Genomic DNA, 14466 nt, shown 5'->3' with positions numbered 1-14466 from the left:
CAGCTAAATAACCCCTTAGCTTCAACTGCGCCATCAACCTAGCCTTCACAGTCACCTACCTCACAGTCAATTAGCTCTCAGCTAAATAACCCCTCTGCCTCACATCATTTTATTTTCTTCTACTCATTTATTCTATTCTTTCATTCATCCCCCCAATCAGATTCAGATGGGGAATAGAACGTTGGGAAAAAAATCCTGTGATTGTTCCTCCAGTTGCGCATCATTGGGATTGGCAGAGTGCCGCTATCCGGTACCTAGGAACCAAGGTAGTACGCACAGTCAACCACATCCCATCCACTAAGGCCCACGCAACCAGTGACAGCTGTCCCCACTGGCACCCATCGCATAAAGGAAAATAATTAAGTGGGCAGGGGGAAGATGGGTCATAAGTAAAATGAAGGCAAAGCCAAAAGAAAAATGTAACAAAAGAAAACATTTTTAAAAAAGTGTGCTCAGAAGTAAAGGAGGAAGAGATGGACTATGCATGTGGGAACATCCGTAAATGCAGGGAAAGGGCATCCAATCGTTGCTTGAAAGCTGCAGTTGTGGGTGCCATGACGACGTCCTCAGGGAGGGAGTTCCTGAATGCAATATTCCAGGTGTGGCCTGACAAACGCTGAGAATATAATAACAAATATTTCACCTGTGATTTTACCGAAGGCCCTACAAACCATCCATAGAACACAGAAACCTTTCGAGGCTGAATCCTGCCATTGTTTACTAGCCTTGAAATCACCAGAAAGGGTGAAGCCTAGGTCTTTGATCTGGCTGACGGAGGGGATATTAACTGTTCCGAGCTGATAACTTGTTACAGGCAATTTGGGACTGACATGCAGTACAGAGCACTTCTCCCAGTTGATCGGTAGCTCCCATATCTCCGACTAACCCCAGAGCCGATCTAGGGCACTCTAAGTTATCTGCTCCCCTCAGGCTTGTCCACAGTAGCCCATACTTTAAGGTCATCCGCAAACAACAGGGATGACAGATCCAGGGCCTCGGAGATATCATTCACAAACAAGGAAAACAGTATGGGCCCAAGTACAGACCCATGAGGGACCCCACTAATAACAACAGTCCTAGGTGACATGCTAGTATCAATATGAACACACTGTTCTCTACTGTCGAGGAAGGCCAAGATCCAGTCCAACAACCTGCCACATATAGCAAAGGTTCTCAATTTGAAACAAAGTCTTTGATGTGGAACCTTATCAAACACCTTGCAGAAGTCTATAAAGACTACATCCATGGCATGGCCCTGCTCAACCATGTCGGCCCACATCTCCTTGGCAGACAGCAAGTTCATCAGGCAGGAATATCCCTTCTGAAAACCATGCTGAATATCACTCAGTAGATGGTGCCTAGTTAGGTAATCCTACAACTGCTCACGAACGATCCTCTCCATTAGCTTGACAATAATGCTGGTCAAGCTAACCAGCCTATAGTTCACTGGTCGGCTTCTCTCACCTTTTTGGAAAACTAGGCAAATCACAGCTTCCCGCCAGACCTTAGGTAAGGCAGCAGAATCGAACGATTTCAGATACACTGCCGCCATAGGAACGCACAGTTCAGATGCCAATTCCTTCAGGAGTTTAGGATGGAATCCGTCTGGCTCGGATGCTTTCGATGGATTCAGTTCCTGTAGGGCCTTGAGCACCCTACCATCTGCTGGCATGAAAGCAGTCAAAATATGTAATGGCAGTGGTGATTCTGATGCAAAAGTAGTGGCATATTGTTTCCCCAAAACACAAGCCTTTTCCAAATTGGTAGTGACTGGGGTGTCATCATCAACCAAGAGAACCGGAATAGAGTCCACTCTGCCCCCATGAGAAAAATTGCTTGGGGTTCGCCGCAGCTGACTCAGCTAGCTCACTTTCATATCATAACCAAGAGGCTCGCAAGAGCCTTTTACACATCAACCTCGCATTCCTGTAGCCTTCCCAGGTGATACTGGTCGGGGCCCTCACATAGCACTTTCACTGTTTGGTACACCTACGTAGACTCTTACTCTCTCCGCAACCAATCCATGGTGGCCTGGCAGTAGCTTCCGTAGCAGAGTTTTGGTTTTCTAGCTGGTCGTCTCTGGACCGCTAGTTGCGACCGGTGGACAGTCCTCGTCCATATCTGAACCAGATTGGAGTTGACTGATGTCAGGTATCCAACCATTATCAGCCAAAGGAAGTACCAAGTCCTGAACATCTGAATCTACTGGAACTATTGTTCCTACTGGAAAGGCCACATTCTCTACACTATTTGCCTGCCTAGAGTTGCTAGAGAATGAATCTGTCAACACAGATAACTTGTCGTCCATCAACTGCAAGCGTGCAGACAGTCCAATGGACACATCCAAGCGTGCTAGTACTGCTTCTAACGAAGCAGATGATAAACCAGATTTATAGGTATCAAATCTAGAACAACAATCCACACAGTTAAACACCTGCTGGGGGCAAGCTCAACAAACATACTGATCACTCGTCAGTCCCATACACTGCTTGTGGAATCACTGATCACAGCAATCACACTGCCTGCCCCCTGACGTTGTAGTAACTAACTCGAGGCATCCGGGCCTACCACACTTAATCGGGGTGCCGGATGAAGCTGCCTTTCATTCGGGTACTACTTCTCGTCAAGGCCATAGTATAATATCAAGAGCTAATAGCTAAGATTTGGTTAGAAAAATCCCACATATAACATGCACAAGTGTTAAACGAAGGTTGTCGGTAAAGTGTCCAGAGTCACTTGCTGTGCATTCTGTTGGAAAACCTTGGTTCAGTACAAGCTGTATGAAGTCCACCGCAGATCAACGTTTAGCTGGCTAACTAGCTAGCAGCCAATAACTTCACCATCTTGTCACGATAACATCCAATATTTTTAATCCATTCAATTAAAATCCATTCAGTTTGTTCATGGAACAAATGCCTGATGTATCCATGTAAAGGAGAGCAAAAGCAGAGCTTGAGCAGAGCAGTTCCAGCTGATGTCAAATTCCTTTCTACTGGAAACGGATCCTCCCATAGAAACCCATTGACTTTATAACTCCAGCTGTAACAACAGAACAACTAAATTTGACATACTGATTATAGCCATCAAACTTGGTGAAAGGACTCAAAAGCTGACCCCAAGCACAAAACATGCATTTCATGATGCCAACTGTCCATCCACCCCTTCTGTCCTTTCATTCATCCATCTATCCTCCCAAAGAAAACCATTGGAAACAACTTTAATTTTCAAGCTACAGCCATCAAATGTAAAAAAAATAAATAAATAAAAAAAATTAAAAAATAAAATCGAATCAACAGCAATAACACTCTCAGACATTGAAATACTGTTCTTGGACTAACGTTATACTAGCGATTTTAAAATAATGTTAAAATAACATTTTCACAGTAAGATTACATTAATGTTCTCGGACTGTTAAAATAACATTTTTGCAATAACATTATACTAATGTTCTTTGACTAACATTACACTAACATTTAAACAATAACATTAAAATAACACTCTGGGACTAATGTTATAGCAATGTTTTCACAATTTAAGATAACATTCCTTGTTTAACGTTAAAATAACCTTTTCACACTAACGTTTAAATAACATTTTTGGACTTTAAATAATGGACTAACATTACATTAATGTACTTGGTCCAAAATTACACTAACATACATAGACGTAAAAATCATATAAATTAAATAAATATAAAACTTTAAAGGTGATTCTATAGACTAGAGCCTTCTGAAATGGGAAAGAACACCACAGAATATAAAGTCTTAATTACTATTTTCTTTCCACTGTGGCTAACAAACCTTATTTTGTTAAATTATCTAGCCTCATATTTTAAGATTATAGCTTAATTCATTGAAGTACATTTATTAAATTAGACAACAGCTCTCAAGGTTTTCACTTTTCATTAACACATTTCAGAACATGCTAAATAACTCCTCGTCCCAACTACAACTAGCCCCCAGCTACGTATTTATAAAATGAACATAAACTTACTCTATGTTGCATGTGCTATTACAATAGTTTATTTAGTAGTCTTGTTATAAATCTTATTTTTCAAATCTACAAAAAGAGACGAATTTAACCAAGATGACCAACAAGCAGTTCTTTAAAAAACACTCCCATAATACTGCCAGTTTGCAGTTGAGCTCAGTTACTGTACACTTATATTTTAGTGTTCACAGTAAATTCGAGCAGTAAATGTAGTTTAGGCCTGGATCAGTATGTCAAAAATATATTGTAATGCAGCCAATGATTTGCACAAGTAAAAGTAGAAGAAAATCTGACAGGTTAAAAAGATTAGGCAGGTTCCTGGTTTGTGACAAGACCCCCACAGCTGACCTAAGCAAAGATGCACAAACTTTGAAAAATGGCTGCCAACACAGACCACATCTGAACATTAGTGGCACATTTGAGTCTCTTGTGTGACACCTGAGGTGATGACTGAATAACAGATGCCCCATGCTTAACTGCCCTGACCTCTGACATTTGTGTACAACACTTTGAAAAAGGGTAGAAATAGGTCAATGGTAACATCATGATTACAGAACAATTACATAATGGTCAGGGAAAGGAAACCACATACTAAAGTGGACTTTCAGAACAGTATCACCATTTACAGTTAAGGGCACTTATTCCTTGTGTGAGAAATCACATTCCTTAGAAGTTTGTAATCTGGATGGAACACTAAGAGGAATACAATTCCCTCTCATCATATTTTTGAAGAGTTTAAAACATGCAGAATTGAAAAACACTAATTCATGAATATTTCAACTTGCATTGAGAAATGAGATGTGTTCCACAAACAAAATTTGAAACCTGTTTTGATACAATATTCTTAAGACGCATCCTACAGCACATTTTGAACATTGAAGAACATGGTATTTGTTTTCCCATTTGACTGACTTTTGTTTTTTAAATTAGACTATTAAGATAGAAGAACATAATTCCTGGAATTAAGGGCTTATTTGTCATCACCATCCAAAACATTTCATACATATCAATTTTTGCTTTGTTAATGTATAAATAACAAACACTTGCGATATGGAACTAACTGAACTCCGAGTAGTTTTGTTCTTTTAAGTCCACGCAAAGCACATACAATATATAAAATATATAAGACCCAGGATATACAATATATGTAAACTATAAAATGTCATCCCTGTCACCCTGAGAATTTACCATTTCAGAGATATGTGCTTTCCTTTGCATTGGCAACATGGTGCTACATCTATTTTGGTTATGCAGTCTGTTTCTCATATAAACAGGTGGAACTATCTTTATGGTGAGGATAGTGTTGAGACTGAGTATAATTTGAATTCGGAAGGAACACAATTTGGCTCACTGGATTTCGCCTGATCTGCTCCCAAAGGAAAAGAGCTTGAAAAAAATACATAAAAGTCTGCTTGTAGACCTAAACGGAAAGCACTTACATTTTCTTGTTAAAAGTACAATATAAAACTTTGATTGGGCACCAGATTAATGTTCCCCACAAAAGAAACAGGTCACAAAAAGGCATCATCTATTAATAATGACAGGCTTTTTTCCATGTCATTCAAAACCAGTCAACACTGCGAAGTTATCAGTAGCCTGTAGTCTTATGAGAAACAAAACCATATACAGCAAGCTAATGCAGCACAGTTTCTAGTACACACCAATAAGGCATGTTACAGTTCAGTGACCTTATTTTTACCAACTAATCTGGAATTAATTTAAGCATCAAATAGTTTGTAACATTGTGATCACCAAAGTTCCATTAGAATGTAGCAGACAAAGGTAGGAAATCTCTTAAATGATGATTGGCCACCTTTCCACTCAGAGATGAGGACTAGTGTTACCCTAAATTTCATTGACAACGGGAATGCGACACTGTCAGCCTAAGCGTTGTCCGATGAGATTCTACTTCTATTAGTCTTGATTCCAAGCCACCTCAAGTCTCTGACTTATGTTTGAGCCATACTCCTCCTTCCTCAACCTTGGAAGGCAGATCCCAGTACAGTTGTTTTGTTTTTTTTACACAGCCGGTCCATAACTACTGCCTAGACAGTGAGGCTATAAACTGATCGCTTTAAAGGTGAGGGGGAAGCTGCAGCATGGGCGTCAGGGCTGGCTGTACCAGTGCATGGAGCGCTGCAGTGCTTGCTCCCAGCTCTGGAGAATGTGATTTGAGGTGCTGTCCTTGTAGGCATCCCCTCTACTGCACTGGGGAAGGAAGATGCGGTCCGTGGTATGCAGCTTCTTGAGCTCCTCCTTGCTCTTCCAGTAGCCTGCAGATGAATTGGCATGAACAGGGGAACCAACAGGCACATTGACACACTACCCAGTCCTCAGGGAACTCCAGACAGTGCACCACTTTTGCACCCTTATCCCCAAGCTGAAGTAAGTCTGACCCCTTATCTTTAAGAACACTGAATACCAAAGTCATGTGGGGCATGAGGACTGGGCTGAGAGGAGAAGAGGAAGTTATCTGATATTTTATTTAATGGCTTTAGATCCAGATGTGTCTCACATGACATCTGCCAAACTGGGTTCAGTCGGGATGCATTTTAGCAGTGACAAAGCCAGATTCCCTAAATCAGGTCTGCTACCGTATTCAGTGTGGCAGACTTTGTGTAATTAAATGATTGTAACTAAAAATTATGTATTACTATGCAGACACTGACAGTTGCTGTTAGATTGGTTAATACATGAGAATGATCGCAAACATAGTTCACAAAACAAACACTGAACAGTCTAAACAGAAGTCTTCAAGTGAATCAAAAACAGATATAGCCAACCCACAAAAAATCTCTAAAAAAATCCCTTTTCAATACATACAAAATGGATGCAATATGTACCTAAATGCATCTTACCTATTCCTAAGCCAGCCACAAATGCAACTCCCAGACAAGACATGTCAAAGTGACTTGGCCGTGAGATCTTGTGTTCCAAAAGGTCCGAGGTTAATTGCATAATGAAGTCATTAGTGCAGACGCCACCATCTGCCCTGTAAAATCATAGGCACCAAAACATAAAGGGCTTGTTTTCATGAAGAATAAAGTGCCCTTACAGAACATGCCCTAATAAACAGCATCTTAATAAGTGTCTATTAGTTTGCTAATGATTGGTAATAGTTTTACTCCTGGTATGACCATGTTAATGACTGCTGTAATTTGCAACCATGGATTAACGAGCAAGCGGATAATTCTAGTGTTTTTTGCTAGTCATTTGTGCCACTCAGATGCTATAAAAGCTTGAAAACCATGTTTAAACATTATAGCACTAGTTTTTACTTTGTCAGTCTATTTATGGGATAACTATTTAATAGTCAAATAATAATATTTAATAGTCTAATTACAGCATTTATTAACATTGCATATTAATTAGCTTGCACCTTATTTTGGTGATGGGAATGCGCATTTCCCGCAGCATGACGTCGAAGAGCTGCTTGTTCCTGAAAGGCATCATACAGCAAACATCATCTTACAGTGCTGCAACTCCAACATGCTGCACACAAACTATAGTTGTTCCTATTTTCTCACACACCCACAGAGCTCATGACGGCTTTGATCCTCATCCAAGGAGTTTAATCGGGTGCGTCAGAACAACGAAAATGTGAAGGTGCGCTCAGTTACCAGTTACCAGGACTGGGAAATAGAATAGCTGATGTTAGGAATGGATGCAGAGGCCATCACGCGTGCGTTCACCATCTGTAGGAAGTGCACTACCCGCTCCTGAGCTCACCGAAACGCCACAGACTCCAGGATGGCTCGAACCAGGTGGCACTTGTTTGTGGACGGTTTCAGGCCCATGAAGGCTGCACACGCTCTGGGGTCGTTCACTGGGGCCTGAGGCAAACACAGACAAAATACTTTCACACACAGGAGAACGAATAAACTCTTTTACACACACACACACACACACACACACACTCCAAATAAAACAGTATGATGAGCATCTATATTCAGTAACATTAGCCAAAAAAAAGGCACAAAAAGGACGATGCATAATAATAAATTATAAATAATGATTTAAATAATAAGGGCCCCCAAGCAAGGCCCTTAACCCTCAATTGCTCAAGTGTTAGTCATAATTGTAAGTCGCTTTGAAAAAGTGCCAGCTAAATGCTGTAAATGTAATCAGCCAAACATAAATGAGCTGTTACAGTAATGACAAACCTCGTTGTCATTTTGGGACAGTTTTCTCTCTGAACATAAGCCTGCTAGCACATTCTGCTGCACAGGCAGCAGGAGGAGGCCACCGCTGAGTGTGTGTGGGCATTATAACGTAATATGCCATTTATTCTCACATTGCCAGACTCTAGGGAGAGACCGGTGCCTTCCATGACCCAACAAGGTCAAGAACTGCATCCTATTGCAGGAAAAGGAAATTTGACTGACGCACAAAATGACTAATCATAAGCCTGCTATTTTGGCATGACATACAGAAGCAGGCAATCTTGAAAATGGAGTCACAACATAAAAAGTCCCTTGGGAAAACAGAGGTATAATAATGGCTCAGTTGGATTTGGGAAGTGCTGTAGTTGGACAGTTGGAAAGGTGTTCATGGTAAGTCTGTAGCACTTCCCTCCACTTTTTAGTGCTCACAAGCAATTCAAGAGTTGTAAATAAGATGTTAAATTCATTTTTCCCCACGTACACCACAGCTGTGCCTTTGTCTGTGAGCTATTTCACTTAATCGATCATAACTGCCAGAAGGCAACCAACAAAATCAGAAGACTCAGAAACCCTGGTGTAAGATGTTCAGAGGTGGCCAAGCTTCAAATATAAAGCTTTTCCCATAGCCCATCAGAAATTGTGTCTTTTTACTTATTATTAACTGCTTTCAACAAAGTTCTTGAATTACTTTTAATGATGACAAGAAACTTTGATTCAGAGGCACAGTCAGTCAATCAGAATGTAAATGACAGAATCCTGACAGTGTGGCCAGGTTAACGCACTATAGACATAAGATGTCATCTACATGTAGGTAGAATATCTGTAGTTGAGATTATATGCCATTTAATCACCAGTTTTAACTTTCCATACTGGAATGCTCACATTTGCATGTCACCGACCACACAACAAATGGACCTTACGAGAATATATTCCTGTTCTTACTATAAAATATTTGAAATTCCTTTTTAAATATGTATATGTACTCCCACCCACCCAAAACTGCGAAAACGAGTGATTTTACATTTCAGCTGCACTGGATCACAGATTAATCTAAAATCCTTCCCCCAGTGACACTGTATGGTAGGGTATAAAAATACATATAAACATTTCAAGACTAGATTCCTTGATCCATTTTCATAATCATGTGATGGGGTGTGGGGGAGGGGGAGTGTGGGTGGAGTGGAGATGACAAGACAAGTGCCCCCCCCCCCTTCTCCTCTGACTTAAGCCTCTTCAGTTGCAAAACTCCTGATGGCTTATGGAGCAGTGGGATTCCGCGGGTGGAGGAAACCAGGACATGGGACTGGAGTTCCTCCGCACACCACAGGAAGCAGCACGAGAGCTACAGGCGCACCTGCAGGCCGCTGAAAGAAGGCACGAAGCACACGCCATCTGAGTCCTCCACGCTGGCTGCCATGGCCGCCGTCTCCTCCACGTCTGCAAAGAGCTCTGCATAGCAGAGCGACAGCAGGTCTCAGTCAGCATGGCTACAGCAACAAGTCAGTGGCGTGCTGCCTTGTGCAGGTGGGGGTGGGGCCCCAGTCTCACCTATACCCTGCGCCCATTTGATAGCAGTGCCAGTGCTAGCCGCATTGCCCTCAGCCAGGTACACGACCTCAGGACCGATCTTCCAGCCTACAAGAGGATACAGGCCTGGGGGAGGTTCAAAATACAGGTAATTTAAAGACATGAACAACAATTAAAGCAATTCATAACAATTAACAACAAAATAAAGGCAATTTAAAGCATAAAATAGAAATTATTTATTTGGCAAAAAACACCAAAAATTAGAGAAATATGGAACAACGCCACAGTTCTCAGATGGTCTCTCTAGAAATTTATCCTACATTAATGGCTGAGGTCAGTAGTCTGGGGGCATACCAAGAACTGTTTACTGGTTTGTAGAATTAACATTTTACTCGTGTGACTACATTAGCTAAGGTTAGAGACATGTTCACAAAGTGTACCAGCCACAGACGTGTGAGGTTTGTTCCCTGTGTTGATGTCCATGAAGGTGCCTGTTCCCATGGTAATTTTGACGTCACCCGTGTCAAAGCAGCACTCCCCAAACATGGCTGCCTGCTGGTCAGCCATCTGCAGCAGAATCATAACCATGTGTTTAATGCTAGCGACAGCCTTCTGAATGTTTGAGGCCAAGCAATAACACAAACATCCACAAAATACTGACAAACAGGTAATAATGTAAAACAAATAAATAATACTCACAACTGACATGATTGGAATTGGAGTCCCAAAGATTGAGGGATGAGATGAGCCAAAATTGTGGCTAGAAGGGACCAAAGGTAGGGGAGCAGGGTTAATAAAGGAGCAGAAGACAAAAATGAGCAGGGTTAATGAGTGAATGAAAGTCATGGGCACTGTACCTGGTGTCATGCACCCTGGGGAGGATAGAGAGAGGTAGTGAGAGCAGCGAACACACAAACCCACTCCAGCACATCTGAAACCCAACCAACACACACACACACACACACACACACACACACACACACACACACACACACACACACACACACACACACACACACACACACACACACACACACACAGGCCAGTGATTAGCCTAAAGGTATAGTAGTCTCATGACGACACATGATGGTTGTTTTGGAGACACAATTACACCGCAAGATCAGTGTTGAACAAAATCAGTGCTATACAGAACATAAAGCTATGACACACCTGATAAGAATCAAATATTGCAGTTGAACTGGCATTTGAGTAGTCTGTGGCATGGAGCAAGCCTGTAGAGATAGCAGTCAAATAACACAAATAAAAACAAACATACACTATACACAATCAAATATTGAATAATGTAACAATATTATAAGAAACAAATCTGCACATTATTGGCCAAGAGCAGGTCTGGTGGTGACTAATTACAAAAAAAATATACCTCAAAGGGAAGGCTCAGACCATTGCAAAACTTGTTCTTTTCCCAAGTTTATAGTAGATAATGCATTACTGTGAGTGAATCATCCCTTTATACTTCTAGTGACAAGTACAGCACACAACCAGAAAACTGCAGTGAACAAAAAAGTATGTCCAGATGAAAGACCTTTTACCTTTGGTTAGTTTATAAAGCAGCCAAGTGTCAATAGTACCGAAACAGCAGGTGCCTTCATTAACTGCTTGCTTTATCTTAGAAAGACAACAGGGGAGAGAGAGAGAGAGAGAGAGAGAGAGAGAGAGAGAGAGAGAGAGAGAGAGAGAGAGAGAGAGAGAGAGAGAGAGAGAGAGAGAGAGAGAGAGAGAGAGAGAGAGAGAGAGAGAATGAATTAAGATGCATTAATTAACCCATGTAATTCATGGGCAGACATTGGCAGCTGTGTACAGAATGTAGAGTTTACAGACAGAACAATTCATTTTCATTGGAAGTTTGCTGATCGTGTTCAATCTGATCTGCTATCATCTTAGAGTGAATATATTTTGAAAAGGTTATACTGGTAGCTACAGACATGGAAATGTTGGCTAATGCCAATCAATCAAAAAAAGTTAAAATCACTGCCTTATCTCAGATCAGTTTAAACAATTTCTTTAGGACATGTTTAGGATTCCGGGCAGGAAGAATTAATCCGATGTCAGTGGAAAAGATGTAGCAGGTAGGTCTGGCCACCTGAGGGATGTTGTGCAGGGCCCAGGCCAGGCGCAGAGAGACATGTTGGGTGGTGAAGACCACCAGGCTCGCCGCCAAGAACCGCTTCTGCCTGGTGAGGAAGTGCAGCACCCTCATCACTCCATGAATGGTCTGCCGATACACATGCAGTGTTATTGTTGCTTTTTAGGACTTCTCAAACCCAATGTAAAGTTATTTTTCAGGTCTTGGTTCTGTAATAAAGTCTACAACTGGCTAGATGCTCACTAAAAGTTAAGGGTGTGATTCATAACAGACAGACAGGATACCATACAGCAATGTCAAGTGGTTTATGTTGGGGAAAATCATATTACACCTGACTCCAAATGGCACCTGTATCACCATGACAGAACTCTTGAGAGATGGAGTCAAGACTTCATGTACTGCAGTGAGTTCGAGTTTTCACTACACTTTCACAATTTAAAGACCAATTGCATTTTTGCTTTGGACCCTGATGGACTGCAGCTTTGTGGTTCAGAGCTGAATGATTATACTGCATGTGCAATTTATGAAAATGTGATTTTAACTGCATATTTTTAATAGTGTTGACAAGATTCAAAGAATGTATGCAATGTATGGAACTGAACTTACAGAACATAATTAACTGCTACATTGGTCACAAATATCACAATTAGATATTTTACCTCCAAAGAGTTTATCCCCATGCAACAACATATTAGTTTAAATCAGCAAAAAGCCGTGTGAATCAGGTTCACATAAACAGGGAATTGTGCAGTATAGGGTTTCCCCAGGACCGGGCCTGAGAAGCACTCATCACATAAGTATACCAACCCAGTTGACACATTGTTAAGCAATCCCAGTAAGATCAATTCTGTACAAATCTCACTCTGATATCAGTGAAACACAAGAATAACCTTCCATAGAAACACTGATCACTCTGGATTACACAGCAGAAGATGAATGTAACGAAAAACAGAAAAACAAAGTCTCTCTGATCGAAGTTAATGTGATGTAACTAGCTGTATTAGGAATCCTGAACATATAAAGGTGAAAAAAGACACTGGACTTTGCTGTCACCAGAGCCATTACAGGTCAGTTTAAGACAACCTTACCTTCATGGTGCAGGAGTTGTTCCATGACCTCACCATCTCTGCAGCCCTCAGGTCCTGCCAGCCAATGAAGTTATGAAAGGTCTTTCCTGTCTTCCTGGAGGCCAGTATATAGAAGACATGAATGTTGATCTTATCAAGAAGATCCCCAGTCTCCCTGACACACACACATGCATATTCTTTTGTGTACACACACTGACCTGTCCCAGGTGGTAAAAGTTGCCCTTTGTGTTGAGATACCCAGTGCTTCCATTTGGCACATCTGTAACCCTGAATCTAAATCATTGGGATAACAAGCACTTTGCTGTCAGAGATCTAAAGCAATTCCAAACTGTGGGGGAAAAAAAATCTACTTCTAAACCTATATGTCATGTACTTCATACCGGACCAAAAGACTAATGTTGCCTATATGTTCCTCATTAAATTGTAGATTCCGTATAGCTCTAACCGTGCACAGCTCCTTTCACCACGGTAACAAAGCTGCGCCACAGGTCCTCGGGGTCCATCTCTACCCAGCCGGGTTCAGGGTAAAGTAGGGACACCTGTAGCAGGAAAAAGTATGCAAGTCCTTCAGCCAAGTCAGAGGTGATGACACTGGACACGCCGTGGCACACAGCGTTTAAACTTCAAAGTCAGTCAACGTCACCTTAGCGGAGCAGGATCCTCTGACGGTGGCATTCTTATCATAAACATGACATCTAATAGAGGTTGTTCCCACATCCACTGAAAGAATGTACCTCTCTCTCTTGATGAAACCGTTCCTTTGTGTTCCCATAGCAAAACGCGCTCATTCAGCACAAGAAAAAAAACGAATTTACCGCCATGGCCGCCAGAAAAAGTTAGTTATCCAAATAAGCGAGCTATCTAGGTCAGTTAGCTAATTTTGCCATTTTACCCGGTTATGCACCAAATAGTAACGAGAAGTAAACGATAACCGAGATTGAATGCGACTTTGGTTTTCAGACCTTTCAGTTTCATTCCACGGAAGCATCTTTTTTAAGACTTTGTCACGCGTACAACGTTTGCGAAAGCTGATTGGGCCCGAACAGGGTGGCCGCCTTCACTTCACCCATACAGTCAAGAGAAACTGAGTTGCTTGAACTAACTACTTGATTTAACTAGCTGGCCAGACAGCGTACGTTAAACGGACACTAGCTAGTTTCCTAGGTTAAGCAACACAGCGGCTAGGCAGATTTGAGCACGGCGCGCTGTCAACTTTTCCGCCGCTAACAAAAAGTTAGTAATGCCGCCTCATGTTTGAATCTTTACAGTAGCTATGATCATTCGGCATGACCACATCATCCGTAACTTTTGTCTTCCAGTTCTCTTTTTCTTCATTCAAACCATCTAACAGTCAACTCCTAAAATACACAGAGGCGCCAGCTAAAGGGAAGAGACTGTGGGTGGAAAATAGTACAACTCTTGACGTCACACATCAGTCGATTGGTGGGCGTGGCAGCGTCTTAAAGACACACGGTACCCCTAGATACGCGATAGCGTTGGCGTGTAAGAGGTCACGCGTGTAATTCGTCTCTTCTCAGGATTTAACCCGATAGGTTTGAAGGTACGTTCAGGTATTCCACAATGAAGTACT

At 41.6% G+C, this 14466-nt stretch overlaps 1 protein-coding gene across 2 annotated transcripts; it reads right to left on the bottom strand.

Annotated features, from left to right (window-relative positions):
- Positions 1 to 3887: 3887 nt before the first annotated feature.
- On the bottom strand, positions 3888 to 14285 carry gk5 (glycerol kinase 5). 2 transcript variants are annotated; one of them, XM_027032084.3, is made up of 16 exons: positions 13519 to 14285; positions 13321 to 13414; positions 13073 to 13148; positions 12876 to 12969; positions 11785 to 11916; positions 11234 to 11309; positions 10851 to 10912; positions 10538 to 10611; positions 10380 to 10440; positions 10121 to 10247; positions 9702 to 9806; positions 9508 to 9602; positions 7720 to 7823; positions 7370 to 7429; positions 6849 to 6982; positions 3888 to 6263 (listed from the first exon to the last, which is right to left on the bottom strand). In XM_027032084.3, exons 1-16 carry the CDS (start codon positions 13645 to 13647, stop codon positions 6097 to 6099), a joined length of 1590 nt encoding a protein of 529 aa, XP_026887885.2. In that variant the 5' UTR covers positions 13648 to 14285; the 3' UTR covers positions 3888 to 6096. The 2 variants fall into 2 exon arrangements, with proteins under 2 accessions (XP_026887885.2, XP_026887893.1); XM_027032092.3 differs by having other exon boundaries at positions 13256 to 13414; positions 13519 to 13573.
- Between the last annotated feature and the right edge of the window lie 181 nt (positions 14286 to 14466).

Source organism: Electrophorus electricus, chromosome 11 (genome assembly GCF_041902795.1).
Source record: "Electrophorus electricus isolate QZ-2024a chromosome 11, ASM4190279v1, whole genome shotgun sequence".
In the NCBI taxonomy this organism is placed as follows: Eukaryota; Metazoa; Chordata; class Actinopteri; order Gymnotiformes; family Gymnotidae; genus Electrophorus; species Electrophorus electricus.
Note: the sequence above shows the minus strand (reverse complement) of the source record. Positions and strands in the feature narration are given on the sequence as shown.